We start from the raw sequence: 23710 nt of genomic DNA on the forward strand, positions 1-23710 counted from the left end.
TTTAACCCAATTTAATGAAAAATTGTCCAACCAAATAACGTACATAAAATATTTTACTATGGCAAAACATACGCTCATACTATTTCTTTTTCTTTTTTTTTTTTTCAAAAGCAAGTAAGCATTTTAAGTTTTTACTATATCCTTCTTCTTTTTCTTACGCAAAAGCAAGTAAGAACTTTAAGTTTTTACCATATCCTTCTTTTTTTAACGCAAAAGCAAGTAAGCATTTTAAGTTTTTACTTTTTTTACGCAAAAGCAAGCAAGGATTTTAAGTTTTTACTATCCTTCTCTCTCTCATTTTTTTTTTTTAAAAAATATATATATATAAAGAATGGCCAAAAAGAAAAAGAAAAAAAAAAAAAAACAAGTACTAGACTCAACAAAATAACCATTTCAATTAATTTTAACAAAAAATGCTTCGCATCCGATTTAATAAAATAATTATAAATTTACTTTGTTGAGAACTGTAGCTTAACAAATCTTTAGTTATATTAATAAAAAAATTATATTATCTTTTTATTAGGAAGAAGAAAGGTAGACTTAAAATGAAAAAATAAAAATTAAAGAGCCTTATTTTTTAAAAAATGAGTAATTAAAATAAATTTTTTTTTTAATTAAATATTTATTAAGTCGAATAAGAGGGATTAAAAAGAGAGATAAAATTACCAAAGAATAAGTCAAAGATAACTTGATTGCTCTAACTGATTTTGGAGTCAAATCCTCGACTTAGTTGTCGTCAATCACGTTGTCCATTTGGATAATCTAATTTTTGAGGCTAATGAAAAATGAAAAAAAAAAAAAATTCTTATCCACTGAGACGTTTACAGAATTACAGTTAGGATTCACCGCATCCGTCACTCGAAAGTCCAAACTCCGAAAAAGTCCCAACTGGCAACACCCACTGTACCCGGTCGTGACCTACCATTGACCCACTGTACCCGTCAGCACGTAGAGCAAAGTGGACCCCACCGGCCCTTTTCCCATGCCAAACAAGGGCAAATTCGTAAACCCCACAACGAAAGAAAAAACCCCATTAGTGGGTCTCCATTCCTTTGCCGACTCGGGGGTGGCGACTGGGCCCCACACGTAACGACAAAGCCGCGCGGGAAGAGGAAATATTTTCCCTCAATTTGACCGTTGATCACGGACGCGAAGAAACAAAAAGCCCCAATTGCAGCCGTTGGATCCACCAAGAGAACGGGGGGAATGACTGGGCACAACCGTCGGTGACCAATTCATCGTAACCCAGGGTTAAGAGAGAACCGTACCCGCCACCCGGCCCACGCCGTTGTGTAGTTTAAAAAAAAAAAAAAAAAAAAAAAAAAGAGAGAGAGAGAGAGAAAAAAAAAATGTTAAATGTTGGGGTTGAAGAGCTTTATATAATAAAACAGACATGCTCTGCAACTGTTGCGCTCTTGCCTCCTCCTCTTCTACTCTTTGGCTTTTTTCGATTTTGTTTTTGGTGCCGTTTGGTTGGTTGGTTGGTTGATCTTTTTCATGCATATGTGCAGAGGTCTTTTAGCTTTGGCGTGCCCTGCTGAAAGAAACATATCAGAGAATAGAGAAAGATAGCGGGTGGGGAGGGCTTGAAAGTGCTGCTGAGAGGGCTGCTTCTTTCCCTGCTTTTGTTGGGGAGGAGGAGAAATGATTGGGTAAAAGCGAGTGTTTGGTGGGAGGAAACGCAGAGCAAAAGCGTCAATTGGAGCCTCTTGTTTGGGTATCGAAGGCGATGACCTGGACAAGTGTTGGGTCGAGCCATTCTTGTCATTATGGAATGTTCTAATTGGGGGGATAATCATACATTTAAAGCTGGGATTTGAGACAAAAATTCCAGAAACTGAATTATTATTTTTATTTTTTATTTTTTAATTTTGACACAAATACATAGGGGCGTGAATTTCAAGGTCAAAATTCTTGTTGCCGGATTGAGCTGCGATAAACCCTCTTTGCTGCTCGGCCATGTTTGAGAAAGCTTCAAGTCTTGTAGCTTTTTATGTATGATTGGTTCGAGAAGTTCTCTTAAAGGGGTCCAGGTGGGCATGCAAAGGAATCTTAATATCTTAATACACAAACGGAAGATTGAATAGGGGTTCATTTAAGAGCAAAATCCAAAGCGCTTCTTCTCTATCTACCAGAAACTTTGACAGAAATGGGTTCGAATCCTTCGGAAATGCAGGAACCCAGCATCGACACCGACAAGCTCAGCTACGAAATCTTCTCCATTCTGGAGAGCAAGTTCCTGTTTGGCTACGACGATCAGAAGCTCTGGATCCCCAAGCCCATCGCTCCCGCGCCCACCGAAGCTCTGCCTCAAGTTCAGTCCCAACCGGCCGCCGCCGATAATAGCGTTTCGGCGATCAAGAACCAGAGAGGCAAAATCTGCATTCTCAGCATCGATGGCGCGGGCATGCGAGGCATTCTCTCTGGCAAAGCTTTGGCATATTTGGAGCACGCGCTCAAATTGAAATCCGGTAACCCGGACGCCAGAATCGCCGATTACTTCGACGTCTCTGCCGGCTCCGGCGTCGGAGGCATTTTCACAGCGATGCTCTTCGCCACGAAGGACCAGAGCCGTCCCATTTTCAAGGCCGAGGACACGTGGAGGTTTCTCGCTGAACAGGGGAAGAGATTTTACCGCTCCTCCTCTGGTTCTGGCTCTAGCGGCGGTGGTGGCTTCTTCCGGCGGCTGATCAGAGGCGGCTCCGCTAGCCCGACGGGCGCGTCCTCGGCCGGTCTAGAGAAAGCGATGAAAGAGGCTTTCACCGAGAACAACCGTACCTTGACGCTCAAGGACACGTTGAAACCGGTTTTGATCCCTTGCTACGACCTGTCCAGTACGGCGCCGTTTCTGTTCTCCCGAGCCGATGCGCTGGAGACCGACAGCTTCGACTTCCGCCTCTGGGAGGTCTGCCGCGCCACGTCGGCGGAGCCGAGCCTGTTCGAACCTGTCCAAATGCGGTCCATCGACGGCCAAAGCCGGTGCGTCGCGGTCGACGGCGGTTTAGCCATGAGCAACCCGACCGCCGCGGCGATCACGCACGTGCTGCACAACAAGCAAGAGTTCCCATTCGTGCGAGGAGTGGAGGACCTGTTGGTGCTCTCTATTGGGACGGGTCAGTTGCTGGAGGTGAACTATGAGTGCGATCAGATCAAGAATTGGAGGGCGAAGGAGTGGGCTCGACCCATGGCTCGGATCTCCGGGGACGGCTCGGCGGACTTGGTGGACCAGTCTGTGGCCATGGCCTTTGGCCAGTGTAGAAGCAGTAATTACGTGCGCATTCAGGTACGCCCCCTACACTAACGTGCGCATACTGCATATAGTAACGAATTACACTACATTACATTGCATTACATAAATGTTACGAGCTTATGTACAAGTTCTCGAATTTCGCTTTGGGATATTTTTTTGCCGTTTTTGGCGGAAGAGACAATGTTGGCCAGGCTGGTAGGGGTCAAGAACTTTGTCTTTGCTGGCGATACGCACATAGGCATGGCTATACATGCATGTATAGGTATATATTTATGTGGGTGGCTAACGTGCGCCAGAGTTTGGGTTCGTGCAATTAATGTTGGTCTCTTTTGTAACGTGTTGCTGGGGGGCTGGGACACTGGGGTCGCTCCAACCCATGCGGTTCACTGGTTCAGTGTCCAGTGACCAGTGGGAGCAATGGGGGGGACCGTGTCTTCGTGTTCGCTGTAGGTTTGTTTTGAGGGGTTTGCCGTTTTGGGTTGCACGTGATGTTTGGGATGAGCACCGTTTTCTTTGCCAACAAATTGAACTTTTGTTGGCTCTAGTGACTTTTTGGGTTCCGGTTAGGGAAATACACCAATGTTTTCAATCGGTGCAGGTTAGCGAAGTCCCTCCTTTGAATTTACCGTCTTCTGCTCCATGTGTCAGTTACTTTAAGGCATTAGAACTAAAGTTGCTGGATTGTACGAGAAATTCGGTTTGTTTGGCTTTTGATTAAGCCTTGTTTGCTACAAATTCTTTAAAATTTTTAATTATATAAAAACTTCCTTGTGTTCTTAAAAAGCAGAACCGAAGAATGGTTATTAAAGCTAACGAGTTTCCAGCTTTATTCTTGAATATCAAATTCAAAAATTTCCCCATCTGAATTTAGGTTGTAGTTTAATTGTGTCACCTATTACAAATCCAAATGCTTTAGAACCATGAATTTAATTCTATTTTCATTGTTGGAAAATTTTGTTAATCTATTACTTTCACTATCAAAAGTAGTATTTTTTGTCCCAAATTTAACCTGCTGGAAAATAGTATGTGAGGATATTTTGCCTTGAATTTTACCTGCAAGTGGATAGGAATTGCTGGAGGGCAAGTGGTCATAATTTACATTCAGATTATCATGTTCATAGCCTCCCCCAAAAGGAACAATCGAAACAAATTGCCACACTTTGTCTTAGCCATTATTATAAGGGACAGCTATGGTATCCTGTTTGTGAGGTCAATGTGCCAGGATTTAATTTCTTATTTTGTCATCTTTATACTATATTAATGCCAAAAACCTAGACTCTATAGGAAGAAGATGGGGTTTTCCTCTAATTGGATATACTGGATTAATCCAGTTGACTTTTTAATCCTGTTTTTGAATAAAAATGAAGCACGTTTGAGATAGTCATCCTCTGGCCTAATTGTATGTACAGTGTCACTTCAAGGGAAAGTTGGAGCTCAATTAGGGCTCTCACCAAATGGGGTTGTCAATGACCATCACGTAGTCCGTACATTAACTATGCACCCTCCCAGGCCAAGCAGTGGAGTATGGATCTGGTGGTGTGTTATTATTAAGCATTCAATTTGATAGTATTCGTGTTTTTCATTTTATGATGCTGCTTCTCTTTCTTTGGGTGTGGGGACACAATTTTGTTGGTTCTTGAACCTAATTGATTAACTGGGTATCTAGCTCTAATAAAAGTTCTGATCTTGATCCAACTGAATCATCTATTGAGAATTTTGGGTATAATATAGGTAGTAGTTGGATGGTATATATGTATATGTATGTATTTAGTTGAAGCACATCTTTACACATTGGTATGGCAGGCAAATGGGTCAAGCTTGGGGCAGTGTGGACCCAATGTGGATACAGACGCAAGTCCCAGCAATGTAAAGATGCTCAATGGACTAGCAGATGAGATGCTAAAACAGAAGAATGTTGAGTCGGTGCTGTTTGGAGGCAAGATGATTGGAGAGCAACGCAATTTCGAGAAGCTTGACTGGTTTGCTGGAGAACTAGTGTTGGAGCACCAGAGGAGGAGTTGCAGAATAGCTCCTACTGTAGCTTTCAAGCAAGCTACACCAAAACCCACCTAGATTACTGCCAACAACATCACAACCAAGTGACCAACCCAAAGAAAATGTAAGCATTCTCTTTCTTGCTAAGTTTTTGATTAGTTTTAATTGTTCATATCAATTTTGAAGAAAGCATCTTATAGGGGACCATAATAGAAATGGCCAGCCCTGGAAAGCCGGAAGGAGTCTGTCTTGTGTCTTGGAAGTAATAAATATAATAGAAAAGATTCATGTGCCCAATTTACCCTTTCAACTTTTTAGATGTCCCCATCTTCAAAAAGTAAATTCACCTGACGGCAAATGCATACATTACCATATTGTACGAATTTAAAACTTCATAATTTTCTTTGCAATAATGTTGTTCAAGGTGTAGGTTTGGTTAATAATATATCATTTTAATAACGAGCAGATTTTGATATTGTCAGTTTCTGTGTTCTGATGCGCTCGTCCTATCATTTTCATCTTGACCCCGCTGTTGTCAGCCTACCGACACTATTCTTGAAATAGATTATTAATATTTTAGTCAATTAGGAATGAAATTTCTTTGAAAGTTGAGAGGGTGTTTTGGTAACTTGGTGGGTACCCGAATCATTGTGGGTGCTTAAAGTAAATGGGTATATCTCCGTAGTCCGGAAAAGAGTTTTTGCTTGTGATTATGTTTTGTTTGACTGTTGGGGACACCATTCATATACTTTGCTCCTCAAAGTTTGGCCTACAAAATCACAATTGCCTGTTCAAATAAGGGAATTTATTTGTGTTGAGTAATCCTTTTTTTGTTCCAAGTTATGCCGTGAGCTCACAATCACATATGCCTGTTGGAAGCATCAAACTTTGAAGATCAAAAAGAAAGAGAGTCTAACCTTTAGCTCAAATTGAAAGAAGACATAACACATTATTGTTGCCTTTTTCTTATGGTTGTAATTTTCATGTCTTCCTCTTACCTTAAGCAATTCATATTTGATTTTTCTGTTCTGCCCTTTGATTTTCAATAATTAATCTGTTTCTTAAATGCAGGTGCAAAAGATATTTGAAAAAAAAAAAAAAAAAAAAAAAAAACGAAGCAAGGAAGAAGAAAAGTAATATAATAGCAGCTTTTACTTTTTGGAAGTGAACAAGAGGAGGACAGGGAATTCAATGAAAAGGACAAGTAATGTTAAAAGGGTGGAAGATCTTAATGGGATACTTTGCCTGCTAGAGGACAGACATTGTGGTGTCCACTCCACCTTTCTACAATGGCAAGCAACCAAGAACAAAAGCAAACTTAGTTCAAGCTTTTGAAGGTCAAACAAGTATCAGGTGTGAACCTTTTGATTCCAATATTATGTTTGGGTGGGAAAATTGTTTCCATATTTCCTCCCAAGCCTACTTTTTACTTTTTCCTCTTCTGTTTTTTCTTTTTTTTTAGGCCTTTTTACATAGAGTTTTGCTTATTGTTCTCCTCTCTGTGTTTTTTCATCCTAACCTCAAGAAACTTGAGTGTGGGGGGTGGGCTACCTTTGTGATGAAAACCCAGAAACATGGCCAAAGTTCTTTGTCCGACTTTGGTATTTTTTTTTTTTTTTTTCTTCAATATAGATTGTAGTGGTGGAGAAGAGATTCGAGACTGGGTATCTTTTTTACAGCCGACCATTTCTCCTGAGATTGGAACTAGTGGACGGCAACTAGTTGTTGGACCCTTTCTAAACATTTACATATCTTTTTTCTTTCTTTATTTTTTTTTTTGTATTTTCAACCTTTATTATAGGTTTTGTGGGTCTACTTGAATTTTCTATCTCTTGAAATGCTCATTATTACAGGATTGTTATAAGCAACTTGTAAATTTCTGTATGTTCATGTTCAGAAGTAGTGGCGGTAGTTGATGTTTGTCTCAATTCTTTAATATTTATCGTGCTTTCTCATGGTTAGCTTTTCGTTGTCCCCTTTTGACTATTTGCAAAGGTTAATGGGCACTGGACAAAAATGGATTTCGATTTGAGACTTGAGAGGATGGGGGTTGTTGAGAACTTGACACCACCCCTCATGGATCATGCGCGTGCTTGCCCAGCCAAATTAAAAAAATATAAAAGGTCATAAAATAGATCATGCGGGCAAAGCCTTTAAAATGACTAAATGACTTTAAACAACAATCACTCCGTGCTTCGGCCGATTTAATTTGGGTTTAGTATTTGTTGGAATTGGATTTGTAAGAATTGAAACGCCTATCCCTTATGACTCATGTCTATTCCAATTCAGCCTTTAAAATGACTTAATGACTTTAAACAACGATTACTCCGTGCTTTGGCCGATTTAATTTGGGTTTAGTTTTTGTTGGAATTGGATTCGAAAGAATTGAAACACCTATCCCTGATGACTCATGTCTTGTTATGGGATAAGTGTCTCAATCCAAATTCCAAAAGCTAAAGGAAAAGGCAACATTAACACAATCCCAAACAAAAAAGAGTCTAATATAAAACATAGTTCTCCAAGTCTAAGTGGAGTTTAAATATGCTTAAATTTGCTAAAAGAAGTGGATGGATACATTGGATGGATTAAAGTACAAAATATCATCGCAATTTAAAAGCATCTCACTTGCTAGAGTACTATACTAGTACCAATCGTATTATATTGGTGAACAATGCTATATATTATCATTTAGTTTGAAAGTTAATGTGACTTTTACAATTATCATTGTATTAAATTTTTTTCAATCTAATGATAATTTTAAAAATTACATCAACTTTATAAATAAAAAGAAGGTATATAGCATTATAATAAATTACAAACATGTAATTGTTTTACATATTCAATCATTCAGCGAAGAGAAGCTTTGACAAGCTTTAGCCTGGCGTGCATGAAAGGCTATTTTTTTTTTTTTAAATAATTATAATAATGAAATATTATATTTTATTATTTTAAAATATCAAATCACCCCAGCGTGCATCACGCCGGGCGTGATGTTTAACATCACCCATATATATATATTATTTATTTTGAAGGCTTTTACAAAAGTGCAAACGTAATCGCAAATAAACTCTTAGTCTTGGGTTGATGCATAAGGTTGAGTGAAACCTGTTAATGCAAATTTTAACATTTATATGGTAAATATGTCTATTCGTGCCCTCATTAGAGAAACAGCTAAGAAAACGGCCACTCCCTTTTTGTTAGTGTCTTTAAATATTTAATTTTGAGGGAAAAAAAATAAATAAATAAAGGAAAAGAAAAGAAAGGACGAAGGTCACTTTAGCTAAAGTAGACACTTTGATCGTCCTATATTCCTTTTCGAATAAAAATAATAATAATAACAATAATAATACTTGATTGTCCTGCCAGATGATTTAACCGACCATTCCACATCATGAATCGTTGTAATAAAGAGTCTTTTTATTAATCAGATAACTGAAACATGGGCAAATGAATGTGTTTTCCTATGAATAATTCTAACCACAAAAACGCACAGGAATTGTGTCCAATAAAACATCCAATCTGGCATGATTATCGAGACGTACAGCAAATTAAAGGCACAAAGCTGGATTAGACAAAAATTACTCCGTTGAAACGGGCTTTTTCCCTCTAATTTGAATCATGAGTCATGACCCTACCAAAGTTTCACATGCCCTCAACCAAACATTTTCGAATACACCATATTATTGACTTTCTCTAGTACCGGACCGGACCGGACTGGACCCGACTGCGGGTTGGTCGGTGGTGCCACTTCCACCTCCTTTCTTTTGCATTTTCACTAATCATATGTCAAAACCTATAACCCTATTTGTTTCTCTTTCCGTCCTTTCTCACCAAAAAGCTTTTCTTTATCTTGATCCTTTTTCCACAACCTTTTCAAGACAGATTAAAGTGTCACACAGATGTTGATTATGTCTGTTTCATGCCTAAATCAATCAATACCACGCTCTAATGGCTAGGACCTATGGGCTTTTACGCTATATAATATATATAGTAAAGGAAGAGACTGGTGCTTTTTTCGGTAAAAATGATTAGTACTTGCATTTTTAATTCTCACGTATATATTTTAAGGATTGATGTTATTTAATAGTTTTTTTTAGGATTATCACTGATTTTCTTATTTATTTAATCTAGTTTTTATTGTTCACCACTCTTTAATCTCTCTATAAATAAAGATTATTTATAATACAATTTACATAATTTAATAGTAAAGATGTAGTCTTGATAGTCTTTATCTTAAGAGTTTGAGTTTACACATAAAATAAGTATTATAGTATTGTTTAAATGATTAATTTCTTTTGAGATAATCGGTGATTTGAGAAAGATGTTAAAAGATATCATGAACAAAATGTTATTAATTGTTTATGTTCGGTAGTTGCATCGAAAAATACTGATAACCCATATAAATTTAGTTGGTTCAATAAAGCAATATGAACCATATGTTGTAGGTGATAGTTATGTGGTGTTAAGTCCTTATTAAAGACAACGAAGGGTGTGTTCCTTTTTGTCCTCTTTTCTCTTTATTTTATGCACTAAATTGTTTGGTTGTCTATCCTAGATGATGGCTCTCTCTCTCTCTCTCTAGATCTCTTTCTTTCTTTTCTTTCTTTTCTTTCTTTCCAAAATAATGTAAATACATAATGCTTTCTGTCTTTGTAATTTAGCTCCCCTCCCTTTCCCTCTTGAATAATGTAATCTTACTTTAAGTCTACAATGGATGAACTTTATGCATAAGGAATCTGCTTTGCCTTCCTTATCATTCCAAAAGCCCTATCCTTTTTAAGCTCACACACGTCCTTATCTTTATGGATTAGGATGTCTCAAAGGGGTCTAATCAACATTACTTAGCAAACCTTTATTTTTTATATTTTGTGTGGTCATCATCATCAACGTGATGATCATGAACCTTCCTACCTCTAATTATTATTATTATTATTATATTATGTTTCATAATTTGTTGGGACATTATAAATCACTTTAGGATATTCATACCTCATCAGCTGATGTTATATATACATAATCATCTGGTGGTTACATGTCTAATGCGGATGTTAATTACATGAAAACGACAACAAAAAACGATAATCATATGAGCCTAATTTCTCTAGTAGCTAGACTCTTACGTGCCGTATTTGAAATCACTTGTCTTCTCTTGCTACAAGGAAAGTTTGCAGGTACAACATCAGTAATTAAAGACATGTGTGTTAAGAAGTCTATTATAATTTTCAAAACGGGTAAGACGCGAAAAATTAAGAAGAACGCAAAAAACAAGTAATCACAAAACTCAAGATTCACTAAAGGTTACGTCCATAGAGCTTCAATGAGGTTTTAATATTTTCGAGAAAACAATACAGGAGGCGTTAATACCTAGGGATATATAAGGTCGTGCACAAAACCCTACAATAAAAGCGACTAACAATAAGACCCCAAACTGGGTCGAAACACCAAAAATTAAGGATAAAAAATTCTCATTTAAACCGTAGGCTTTCAAAGTCGAACCGGATTGAATACAAACCCATGCTCTACATAGCCTATCAGTGTGACACCCTTAGCTTACGTCCTGTGCACACAAATACAGAACACAAACCCTTTTGATTAAGGAATTTTTATTGAGCATGATGGAACAATATATTACAAAAATAGAATCTTAGAAATAAGGCGTAATTATAGAGTATAACCCACGAGGAGCAAGCTGAGGTTGTATTCTAATAATTAGGCTATTGATTAAGACATTGAAGTCGAGTCAAATATTTTGTATAAAATAGCATAGTTTAATTAGTTTAAAATATCTCTTAGGTTATAGGATGGTACAACTACTTGAAAAACAAAACCTCAAACATTGTGGTTGCACACGTCCTTGTGTTTATTAAAACATGATTAATTAAAAAACCTTACGCAACAAATCAATAATAATTAATATGATTGAATGGTATGTTCGTACGCAATCAGGGAGGCTGGTAGATATGCATATATAATCTACTCGGAGATATTGTCAATTATAGAAACCACGGGACTAGAAAAGAAAATAAAAAATTGCTTTATACTCCCTTGAGTATTGATTCTCTGACAATAAAGATTAGGGTCGGTTTTGTAAAGTTTTGAAAAGAGTTTTGGGTTTTGAAAAAGATTGATAAAATCTTGGAAGAATGTTTGTAAATATTGAAAATTGAAATATATATATATATATATATATATATATATATATATATATTAGTGATGGGAATTACATCCGAAAATCCGTTTGATTAACTAGTTTTGAGAAGAGTTTTCAATGTTTGAGAAGTGAAAAGAGATTTTTTGAAGTTTACAAACCAACCTTAAGTTTCTAATTTTTACAATTAAATATATGAATTTTAACCATGTGACACGTGACAAATATGTTATTTCAACAATATTTTCATCAATTTTTTAACGGTTGAAGTGCTAGCTCAGATATTCTTCACTTAAGACCAATAAATTTATGCCACATACATTAAAAAACTATATCATCACGTCACATTTACATATAGTAAGAAGAAAAAAAAAACAAAAAGGGTTCGAGGGAACGCTCCACCCTTAATACCCCCTTTTGGGGGTGGGTGAGATGACTGCACCTTCAATATTGCTGAGGATGGCCATATAACACATCCCTCTATTACAAGGTGACTGCACGAGCCACCCTCCATTGCTACGGTGTGGTTGTCCCTTCTTGCGGGATGTGAAGGTGGCTCCGCCTTCCTCCACCTTATAAAGAGTAGCGGTGGGGGTAGTTGTAAGGGTGAAGCCACCCCTCCATAATTTTTTCAGCTTTTTTATTTTATTTTTGTGTTCTTTTATTTTAGGGTATGCGTACGTGACGTGGTTTTAATTAGAGACCATGTCAGTTAGCACTTCAACCATAAAAAAACTTGATAGAATGACATGTTTGTCATGTTCTTAAAATTTAATCCTTTAATTCTCAAACCAAGCCCTTATTTATCACGTAATCAGATTAAACTCAAGAAAGTATGGGGGCCGGGGCAATTCTCACGAACCAAGAAGAAGGTAGGTGGTATGGGTTTTCAATCACGTAATTTCTTCACAATGTCAACACAGAAAAAAACAAGAAGATTTCGCAAGCCATGAAACGGTAGGTCGTGTGCATTTTCAATCAAGTAATTTATTCATAATATATTAATGTTGTGATAAGAAAAACAACAATAATTGTGATAAGAGCAGGAGAAGACAACACACGTCCATGTTGGTCTTATTTTTTCTTTTTTGGCTTTTAGCATTTCTTCGTTATCTTGCTGATGGGTGCCGATGAAGACGGGAAATTGGACTAATTCGTTGAATATTGTAATCAAACAAATTAGATGTACTTGTAAAGAAGATGGAGAGTAGCTTAACTAACTTAACCTTATAATTGGCTCTTGTAAATCTAATGATCTCTCTCTCTCTCTCTTAATTTACAGAAAGGAGAGAGATTTGAGAGGGGGGATTAGGTAAAATTATCTCCAATAGCATTGTACATTTATTTTATTTGGCTGATGTGGCAAACCCATAAATTCTTGACTTTTTTATTTATTTTTTTAACAATGACTGATTTAGGATGGAGTTAGGATAATGGTGTAATATATAACAAAACTCCAGATAAAAATGGGCATTGACTTGTATCGTGGGATGGTGGTGGGATAAAAGCATAGTTTCTAACGTTACTCTTAACGAAATCAATTCATCAACTCATACTTTTGATTCAATAATCGTATATATTATATCACTATGTTACTATGCTGAAGTGACTTTGACAATCCTCTCCTAGATCAACCCTTGCTAAAAAAGAAATAATAATAATAATAGAGCAATGTTTAAGAGTATACTGGCGTGCATGAACAGTCATGCACGCCAATGTCTTAATATTATATAAAAAATATATAATATTAAAACACTGTTCATGCACACCAGTGTGCTCTTAAACACTGCTCATAATAATAATAATGAATTGCCAATGTCACATCAACAAAGTAAAATAATAGTAAAATAGTAGCGTGATATAAGCTAAGGCTTTATGGTTGAGTAATTAATTTTCTCTTAAACACTGCTCATAATAATAATAGTGAATTGCCAATGTCACATCAACAAAGTAAAATAATAATAAAATAGTAGCGTGAAAAGTTAAGGCTTTATGGTTGAGTAATTAATTTTAAATACTCGGCTCTCATTTATTGCTTAATTTTTTTATTTTTTAATAAAGACGGATTTAAAAGCTGATGGGCTGCACTATCATTTTAGCATATAAGAGCATCTCCAACAGCATAGCTAAAATGGAAATATTAGCTATATTTAGCTATTTTTGCCATTTTTTTTGCTCAAACAGAATAGCTTCATATTAGCTATTCTATGTCTTAACTGTTACATTGAATAGCAATTTGCTATACCACACTAGATGGAATATAATATTATTTCAACTATTGCTTTTTCTTTGTTTATTGTTTTGGGTATTCTCCTCCTTTTCATGATTAAATCATTTCTTCTTCCTCTTCCTCTCAAACATTTATTTCTTCTCTTCCCGAACACGTTTCAGCAGACCCTAACCCTCTCCTCTCTGTTAAAAACTCAACCTCCGACCACTGCACATCTATAGCCACGAAATTTTTTTCTTCTTTCTCTTCTCTCCCTTCTCTCCCTCTTTCTCTTCTTCTCTCATTCACTAAAACAAACTCTCATCTTCACCGCATCAATTTTTTTTGCAGCTCTCTTTCCTCCCTCCAGTCCCTTTCTCCTACCCATTTGGTTTCACAGGAATTTTTGGTTTCACAGCTCTCTCTTCTCCCTCCAGAAGTTGTGATCTTCACCACATCAATTTTTGCTATGTGTGTATGCATATGAGAGAAGGGAAAGAAAAGGGAAAGATAAAAAATAATAAAATAATATTTAATTAGAAGATGATTAAAATATATGCTCTGTTGGAGTGTTTAGTGAAAAATTAATAACTAAAATAAAATAAAAGATAAAAAATGAAAAAAGAAAGTGTATTTTCTGTAGCTAAAATAAAAGGTGTTGCTGGAAATGCTCTAAGGAAATGAAAGTTGAATACTCGTGTGAGTTTGAAGCGTGTAAGCTTTGTGGTGACTGTGATGGAGGGGTCGACTTGGTCTCGAAATTGGAAAGAAGTATTTGCTGGTCTCTTTTGGGCCAGGCCTTTGTGGGAACAAGCTAGCCATAGATTTAACATTTCAAGCTAGCCCAAGTTCTTAAACCTTCTATGGTTTTAGGCCACATCGTTATATCAGCAGGCCTCCCCCACCCCCCAACAGATGCAGATGCAAATTTGAGTCAACTCCAAACTCGGCCTATTGACCTTAAGTAAAAATTTTGAGTCAACTCCAAACTCGGCATATTTGGACTTTATTTTAAAAAAAAAAAAAATTGGCAAATTCGGCCTAGTTGGGAGGAAATTTCCTTCAACCTACTTCAATAGGTGACAAATGTTATTTCTCACATATTTTTTTAAAAATATTTTTAAGAGTAATTTATTGTCATTCTACTAACCTAAGAACTTAAACATAATTTTTGAGAAACTCAAATATATTGAATAACACTTGTCACTTATTGAAATAAGTTGAAGGAAATTTCTTTCAAACGGGTTTGGAGGAATTTGTGTCCTTTTTTTAATGGGCAAGGGAGATAGAAATACAAGAGAAACTCGATAAGAAGCAAACAAAAACAGCATTAACTTGACCAGGGGTACAAAAAAAAATGGACTTTACTGTCTTGATCGTGTTACATGCATTAACTCAAGAATAGGATCATTTCCATTACTAATAGGATCATTTCCATTACTTGAAATGCAGAGAAATTATCTCATAGTTCAGATTTTATTTTGTTGTATTTAATGATGTACATAGTGCCATGTCATTTAAAATTTTAAATGACATGATATTTTATATTTTATGGTCCTAATTATATTTTATTTACTAATGGTATATTAAATATGCTATTTTATGGTTCTAATTATATTTCATTTAAAATTTTAAATGACATGATAGCATATTTAATATACCATTAGTAAATAAAATATAATTAGGACCATAAAATATTTTTATCTCCCATTCACTTGAAAGTTGAAATGAAAGAGACCTTGATAATTAACTAGATGGAACTCCAAAAAAATTAAAAAATAAAAAATCATAAGTCTTAATTAACTCATCGATTCATGATTTAAGTGATTCATTATATGTTGGGTTTTCTTCGTTTTTAACATTAGGCACTCTCTTTTTCTCTCAGGTTGAGGTAGATATTGGAAGAAAGCAAGATAATATATATATATAACCATTTCTCATGATACCTTGATATCAGTGATAAGAAAACATTTATATGTATTTATTGGTAAATTAAACTCATAAAAATATATGAAAAACAAACAGAGATATTATATAGGGTTTATTGACACAAATTACCAGAAACTACCTTTCATAATAACCAGTTGACTGGGTTGTGCAATTCAGGAGAATACACATTCTTACAACCATACCCCGATATGCAATAGCATTAGAGTGGGGAGAAATAAAGGCACAGATCCTTTAGATTCCAGAAAAACAGAGCATTTGGCTTATTATTTTACATTACTTCTACCAAAAAAATTATTATAAGAAAATTTTGAAAATGACTGGTCCAAGAGTTGGTTGATACTGCTACATCAGCATTGTGAGATACATATGAGATAAAAATGTAATATAGCATTACTCTAAAATACAAACTAATAAAAAGCTCAGCTCTCAATCACCCAACCACAAAGTCATGGGTTGTGCCATCCTTTGATGTTGACATTCATACGCACGTGTGATCTATAGCTCGTGTCTCGTGCCCACTTCAACGAGGACCTCATCCTCGATGTCCTCATCATCTTGCCTTGGCAAAAGCAAGGGTTCTTGTAGATCTGGGTTGATTGGAAACAGATTACATTGTGCATGTTGTGCCATCAGTTGATCCACAAGCACCAGGGCTACCATGGCTTCTACCATAGGTACAGCTGCATCACCATCCCAAACAAACAAACAAACTTTAAAAGTGAAAATTTTCCTTCAAAATAAATCTATGGGAAAGCAAGTCATGAAAAGATATTAATTAAGAATCTGAAGAATCTGATATACTTCTTAATACAAGGTCCGATCATTGATGATCATGGCCCTCAATAACTCTTCAGCCATTATGCATATCACCGGATCAAGTTCACAAAGAGTTGCTAGACCCCTTGCTTTTAGAACCTTTTTTTTTTTTCAATTGGTAAGATACACATGCACAAAATGGGCCTTAGATTCACAATCTCATCCTCCATCTCGTTCTTATGAGTGAAAAAAAGTGCCATTTAAAATAGAGTTCATTATAAATTTTTGGAGCTTAGATATGGAATGATGGGAAACAAATCACCATTCCTTACATTCCACCATCAATGTCGATAGATGAAGGGGCTAGCAATGATCCCATGGCTTCTAGCATTGGTATGGGCACACTTATCAGATGCCGGGGTTTTATTGTCAATTTGAACATGTGTATCACATGTGACCCATTTCTGTTGGATTTAAAAGAAAATCCTAACAAAGTGGGCTAAATGAAAGGACTACTTTAATTATGAGGAAATTACAAATTTGGTGGTAGTTTAAGGGAAGAAAAGTGTAATTTTCCCAAAATAGTTTTAGATGATTAATTTAAGCCCCCCAAAAAAAAAACAAAAAACAAAAAACAAAACAAAATCCTGGGGTAAGATGCGGTGAGTCATAATTGTCAACTGCAAGAATTGCCGGCGAAAAGGGCAAAAAAGAAGGAAAACGTTAATTCTAAAGAGGGGCCTAGGTGCTGTATTAAATTTGATGTATCAAATAGGAACATACCTCGTGGGACAACACAAGGATCATGACGACCACGAGCTATTAGTTCCATTTCTTTTTTGTCTCTAGCAACTGTACGCTGCTTCTTCTGCACAAGCATCATAAAAATAAATCCATTGAGATTATTTATCTGAAAAAGCTAAAATGAAACGCCATTTAAGGTGTTCCTTATTGGACTAGAAGACAACATCTGGGAAATAGATTGCCTTGAATTAGTTTTGCTTTTGCTAAGCCTCAGGCTATTTAGTTATTTATTACATCATTTTGACAATTCTAGACAGTGCTTTTATTTAACGGTGTAGTACCTAAGCATGATTTGATAAACCTATGATGGAAGACTTATATTTATGATTAGCTTATAATGAGACTTCAGCTTTGGTAACTTATTAGAGCATTCACATTGGTTTATGCATATTTTTATGCAAAATGGTTAATCAAAATCCACTTAATCTAGTTTAGCTAATGAGTTTTAGGCCACCTCAACTTTGTCCAAAAAGCTGCCTTTTCAACCTAGAAAGTAGTAGAAACAGTGGGCTTACTTTGTGACATACATTTTGCAGGAAGATACACATTAGTTTATACCCTACAGCATGAATCCCACCTAGGTTAACATACAAGTATATACACCAATAGTCATACCAAGTTGCATATACAACCTACACAAGGACTGCAAGCCCTTTCAACTTACCACACCATATACCTAAAACAGAGTTTATCACTCAAAGTACTGGAAAAAAGATCATACCCTCTGTATGAATTGGGCAGCACAATAATGCAAATAATCAAGCCTACCCAATGGTTTGTGTGTGGGTGTGTGTGTTCATCTGCATGTGAGTAAGAGCGAGAGAGGGAGAGAGCTTACTGCAATGGTAGCTGTTGGCTTGAAAGCTACTCTCATATTTATGATTTCCCCATTCGATATTCCTCCCTGCTTGTCAACATAGGTCATCTTAGCAAACCACATTTTCTTAGAGGGAGAGAAAGAGAAGAAGAAAATCTTAACAATTCTCCCTGCATCTAGTAACAACTAATTTAATTACACAACAAATACCTGTATCCCACCAGAGCGGTTTGTTCTTGTCCTGATTTTTCCATGTTCATCAGTGTAGAACTCATCATTATGTTCACTTCCAGTCAAAGAAGTACCTAGAAAAGTTTTCACAGAAAAACTATTAAAACACACTCAAGATGCATTGAAGACATACAAATTAAGCCTCTCAAGTAATCATTCTCCTGTGGCTCAGGTCAGTATAAAAAATGAGAAGGCAATAGTAGTTGAGAACACAATGTAAATTTCTCAACCTGCAAAGCCACTGCCAAACTCAAAGCCCTTTGTTGCGGGTAATGACATAACAGCTTTGGCCAGCTCAGCTTCTAGTTTGTCAAAGACTGGTGAGCCAAGCCCCTGACAAACAATAATGAAATTTCTACCTTCAGTTGAAGATATTACAATATTACATTAAAAAATAAATTTAATAATTTCAGCACTAAGTCAAGAAACTGCCCTCCAAAATTTCACAAATTGAGGTACAATAAACACATACAATTTTTTTCTTTATTATTACTATTTAATTATTTATTAGGGGGGTGGGGGATCTTACAGATGGGCAATCCCTTGCAATGCACGTAACAACACCGCCGATAGAATTTCCCCTCACACGGACAGCATCTATAGCTTCAATCATCTTTTCAGCATATTCTGGATCTGGGCACCTAACAATATTACTCTCAATCTGGTAATTTTTAATACAGGGAAAAGTCAGGCCAATGTATATTCAAGAAAAAAAAAATTAGGAAAACAGAAACTGGGGAATGAGAGAGACAGAGGATGAAGATGTGGGCCAGAAATGCATAGCAACAATCCAATTTTTGTGGCCTGTTTGGAGGATCACAACAAAAAGATGTTAAAATTAACATCAGGTTTTTTACCTGATCAAGTGACAGAGTGTAATGATCAACCAAACCCTCCGGAAGTACAACCTTGTGAACTTTAGAGACATAAGCAAGAATCTGAAGACAAGAAACCAAAAAGGAAAAAAAAAAAAAAAGTTTTAGAGAAGAAAGGAAAAAGAAAAAGAAAAACTCACAAACTACAACCAACAATATGATTGCAGACTTGCAGTATATCACATTTTTATGGATGCACTCTACCGATAATATAGTTAAACTATGACACTGGACTGAAGAGGTTTCAGAGTTTACCACCCAACCAGTAGATATTTGCCCGTGGAAATTAAGAGCTACCAATTATAATTACTTGCTTAGTAACATGTAACAGAGAGTTTATAGTTACCAATGTCAGTATCAAGCCAAATTCAAACTTCTCTCAGCTAGCAGCATTTTCATTTTTGATAAGTGGAATCAACTCAACTCAACCAAGCCTTAATCCCAATTAAGTTGGGGCCAGCTCAATAGATCCTCACAACTAATTGGGGTTGGCCATATTTTGACACGGGGAATCGAGTGCAATAAATATATGCATCTATAAGATGACTAAACCAAATGAGTTTCCATGCATCATTATCATTATTTATTGTAACGCAATTGATAAAAAAGAAAAAAGAAACATGAAATGAACTTCAGGAATAGACAGAGACACCAAGAGGAGATCAAATTCACGAGCATCAACAAAAAAGTGGCAGCATTACACATCGAGACCCTCATAATCATAAAGAAAAAGACAAAACAGAGTTTTCTGCAACTCAACGAAATATACACACCTCAATTCCTGCAAGGGTCTTAAGGATTTTTTTGGCAACAGCCCCAGCAGCAACTCTTCCAATAGTTTCTCTTGCTGAAGATCTACCGCCACCCTTGAATATAAAATGAACTAATATATAATTCGTCCAATAAAATTTGAATTTCCAAAATGCAAAAGGAAGATGCTTCCTTTTCATCCCTGGTCCTTCTTCCATCCTCCCACTTTTCAAAATTACCATTGATCTGTAGGTCTATGTGAGTCCCACTCATGGACCCAACAGATTCAATGGTGATTTTAAAAAGTAGGAGGATGGGAGAAGGATTAGGGGAGGCTGTATAACATATCTCAATGCAAATAGCACCATTATACTTCAATGCCAAAAGACATTACCTGTATGGATCTGACACCATACTTCATGTCATAAGTTGCATCAGCATGAGAAGGCCTATAAGCCTTTGACATTTCACTGTAATCCTGAAAATTTTAAAAACATAATTATTGAAAATCTTCTGAGCACCAAAAAGGCAGCAAAACAATGTCAATTGAGTAATATGTTGCACAAGCATCAGCATAATGCATATGTGTCCCATAAACTGTAGACATAAGAACTTAACTTATATCATCCTAAACTGCGACTCACTAGATTTATATTCATATATCAATAACTAGCCAATACATTTGTTGATATAAAAATTCTAATCATTCATCCGAAGAAGAAAAAAAAAATAACTACCCAGTACACATCTTTCCACAGCCATTGAATTATTTTACCATTATTTAGCCAAATGCATCTATTATTAAGGGAATGTTTGGACATCTCAAAGAAGATGAAAGCATTCCATTCTATTTTCCCCTCAAATAAAATAACATCAGTTCCCAGAAATGAATCCATCAATCAAGGCACCTTATAAAAGACAAAATAATATTGGAACAATTTCAATTTGAGACATCCTAGGAACAACCCTCAAGACCAAATCACTGGGAGGATTTTGCCTCCATGAGACATCCCAATGCACTCAGCATTACATTTGTCCAGTTGAAAGAAAGCTTCACATAAAGAACCCTTAATAGGTGCCCGAAAATTTAGAGCCAGTTCGAATACAGACTGCATGAAGAATGAAAAAACACCCAGGAAAGATATGTCTATTAACCCTCCAAAATAGTTGCCTATCCTCTAAGTATTTCCCTTCAAACCCATTACATTATAAACATATAGCATTAAATACTCACATGTCCTCTCTGATCAGTGTTGGGTACAAGTACAAGGATTGGCGTTCCAGTAGTAAGTCCTGCAGTAGAAAAAGATTTTCCAGCTGAGTGCCACAAAAGAAAAAGTTATTAAATGACAATGACAACAAAGATCTTAACCTTCAGAAACGCCTGATAGTATCCGGCATGTATCAGTCTCCTTCCTCGGGGTAGTAATTCGACTCTGGCCTGGCCTCCTGAACACAGCATCTTTAACAGATTAATCCCCAAAGAAATTTATCATCAATAGAAATCAGTGTCCCAGTATTTCTAACTCTACTGGTTCCAACTCACATGGAAGACACATCAATATATCATACAAATGCTATTGGGTAAGTAAGGACACAATGCTCATCAGTAAGGAATATAATGAAATGCGAGTCCATAACATCCACTACCTTCTGTCAAGTTCGAATTGCATATCGGCTTCTGAGAGGGGAAGTCTAGGAGGGCATCCATCAATGATACAACCAACACCACCCCCATGAGATTCTCCAAAAGTTGTTACGCGAAAATAATTCCCAAATGTACTGCCAGCAGCTTGAATCTCTGTTATTCAGCATTAACCATGTCAGAATCCAAAACTTCCAACTTATTAGTCCAATGCTCCAATCCCATTACTCCCATTTCTTTATTTTTCTTTTCTTTGCTTTAATAAATAACCCAAATTTCCAGCGTTAAATTCCATTTCAAAGCAAATAGAGTCGACCCAATTCACACTGATGGATGAGTCAAAGAAATAATCAGTTTAATCAAGAGAGAAATTGTGGCTAATTTTATGTGGCAGGGATTTTGCAATAATATATTATTCTTTTACATGGCCTTTGCTTGACTTATGAGAACTTTAGGCCAGCATCAGTTATCAATTAGCATTGCACATTAGCAAATCTCAGACAGCAAATTGAAAACTACCAAGGAATTAATTTAAGAAATAAAAACAACTGTAAATATCAATGATTAAGCAAATGATCAAGTTGCATAAAAACATAAACAGTAGAGAGAGAGAGAGAGAGAGAAAGAGTACTAACGGAGCTTCTTTGGATTGCGGGTACGGATAGAGATGTGTACAGGGGAAGGATTAAGAGATGGAGGCATGTAAAAGAGTCCGGAGAAGCCATCGGTTCTTGAGGCGCCCAGAAATGGCTTCGTTGAGAGAGACGACCAAGCCATCGATCACTACCTCTCTCTCTCGTACACAGCAAACGAACACAGAGAGAGATTAGAGAGAAGGGTTGGTTGGTGAATTTGGTGGCTTTGGCTTTCGAAAATGTTTTTTATAGAACAAGCAACGGCCACCTACCCTCCATTTCCAAAGGGAAACATTTTTTTTTTTTTTTTTTTTACTCTTTTGCCCTTTTGGTGTGCTCGAGTTGTTTCTGTTCTGGGTTTGGTCATGGGGGTGGGTGGGTACACCGCACACCACTGAAAATGTTGGTGGGAAGGCGTGTGTGCTCGGTGGATTTTTTTTTCTTGAAAAAAAAAAAAAACAATTTTAAAACCTCAATTATAAAAAGGAAGAAATTTCCTCCTAACCAAACTAATTGGAGGAAATATTTGGCCCATTTAAAATAGTACTATATGTTTATAAGGAAAATGCTATGTGTTCTTCTAGTGTTCTCTTGGTGTCCTCCCAATTTTGATGTGACTTTTAAAATTATCGTTGAATTTGAGATTATTATTATTGACTTTTAATTTATTGGTAATTTTAAAAGTCTCATCACAGTTGGAAGGACAGGAGAACACTAGAAGGACACCTAGCATTTCCTTGTTTATAAACATTTAAAAGGGATATTAAATTTAGTCTAAGTTAGTAAACTGCTATTAATGACGTTAAAAATTTAATGTGTCTTTTAAATGTTTATAGACACATGTCACAATTTTAAATGGGTTAGAGGATATTTCCTCCAGATTGGTTTGGAGGAAATTTTTGTCCTTATAAAAATATAATTTTTTTTTTTTAGATTTTGTCAAACTCTTAACTCTTATATTTTTCTTGTTGGCCGGATAACTTATATGTTGTTTCCAAAAAGTAACTCAATCGGTTAAACCAAAGGGCTTCAATTCAAGAGAGAGGGCATACGGGTAACTAAACATGGAATCTTTTGCTTTTTAGAGATTCAAGGTTGAAATACTGTAATTCGGATATCCACCATGGTTTTCCTTTTTGGCTCCTCAGGCTCACCTAGAAAAAACACATGAACAAATAAAAACAAAAGCCCCGCATAAACAAAAATTCCAGTAAATCGAATTAATTTGACTGGATTCCTTAACATTTTAAGCTTTGAAATTTAATTAGGCGCTTCCTTTTATTTTGCTACTTTTTATATAATTAAGACAGCCAATATGATTTTTAGCAACAAAAAAAAAAATCTACATTATTTTGGGAGCAATTCGGGTCAACTTGATCAATAATTCCAAACATTTGTGGCCGTTGATTTCCACTACAGATCTCCACTTACTCTCACAACTCAAGACCGTGTATAACGTTGTCCACTGGGGTCAGTGGGTCAAACATGTGTTCGGTACCATTACCAACAACCATGTGTCAACCAGAATATAGGAAGAAAAAAAAAACTAGAATATTTAAAATTAATGAATTTTTTTTCTGAAAAATTCCCAGTTTCTAAATTTTGCTCTTTGGGTACAGGGAAAAGAACTATAGAAATCTGTTAC

The 23710-nt window shown here is 36.0% G+C and overlaps 2 protein-coding genes across 2 annotated transcripts; one reads left to right on the forward strand and one right to left on the reverse strand.

Moving 5' to 3' along the window:
* The first annotated feature begins 1406 nt into the window (after positions 1–1406).
* Positions 1407–7148, forward strand: PLP6 (PATATIN-like protein 6). The gene is made up of 3 exons (XM_059602636.2): positions 1407–3283; positions 5054–5369; positions 6317–7148. Exons 1-2 carry the CDS (start codon positions 2150–2152, stop codon positions 5321–5323), a joined length of 1404 nt encoding a protein of 467 aa, XP_059458619.1. The 5' UTR covers positions 1407–2149; the 3' UTR covers positions 5324–5369; positions 6317–7148.
* Positions 7149–15751: 8603 nt separating this feature from the next.
* Positions 15752–22354, reverse strand: EMB1144 (chorismate synthase, putative / 5-enolpyruvylshikimate-3-phosphate phospholyase). Its single transcript, XM_059602825.2, has 13 exons — positions 22066–22354; positions 21436–21586; positions 21158–21234; positions 21020–21078; positions 20180–20263; positions 19809–19901; positions 19018–19098; positions 18690–18821; positions 18391–18493; positions 18140–18234; positions 17951–18016; positions 17092–17176; positions 15752–16232 (listed from the first exon to the last, which is right to left on the reverse strand). The coding sequence occupies exons 1-13, from the start codon at positions 22205–22207 to the stop codon at positions 16048–16050; spliced, it is 1353 nt and encodes a 450-aa protein (XP_059458808.2). The 5' UTR covers positions 22208–22354; the 3' UTR covers positions 15752–16047.
* Positions 22355–23710: the final 1356 nt, after the last annotated feature.

Source organism: Corylus avellana, chromosome 6, assembly GCF_965113065.1.
Source record: "Corylus avellana chromosome 6, dhCorAvel1.hap1.2, whole genome shotgun sequence".
In the NCBI taxonomy this organism is placed as follows: Eukaryota; Viridiplantae; Streptophyta; class Magnoliopsida; order Fagales; family Betulaceae; genus Corylus; species Corylus avellana.

Excerpts from the sequence above, each read along its gene's own strand:
- PLP6 (XM_059602636.2), top strand. The coding sequence starts at position 2,150 with ATGGGTTCGAATCCTTCGGAAATGCAGGAACCCAGCATCGACACCGAC. Across the intron at positions 3,284-5,053 it reads GTAATTACGTGCGCATTCAG|GCAAATGGGTCAAGCTTGGG; the intron begins GTACGCCCCCTA and ends TTGGTATGGCAG.
- EMB1144 (XM_059602825.2), bottom strand. The coding sequence starts at position 22,207 with ATGGCTTGGTCGTCTCTCTCAACGAAGCCATTTCTGGGCGCCTCAAGA. Across the intron at positions 21,079-21,157 it reads ACTATCAGGCGTTTCTGAAG|GACTTACTACTGGAACGCCA; the intron begins GTTAAGATCTTT and ends TTTCTACTGCAG. Across the intron at positions 18,235-18,390 it reads GTTTGGCAGTGGCTTTGCAG|GTACTTCTTTGACTGGAAGT; the intron begins GTTGAGAAATTT and ends AAACTTTTCTAG.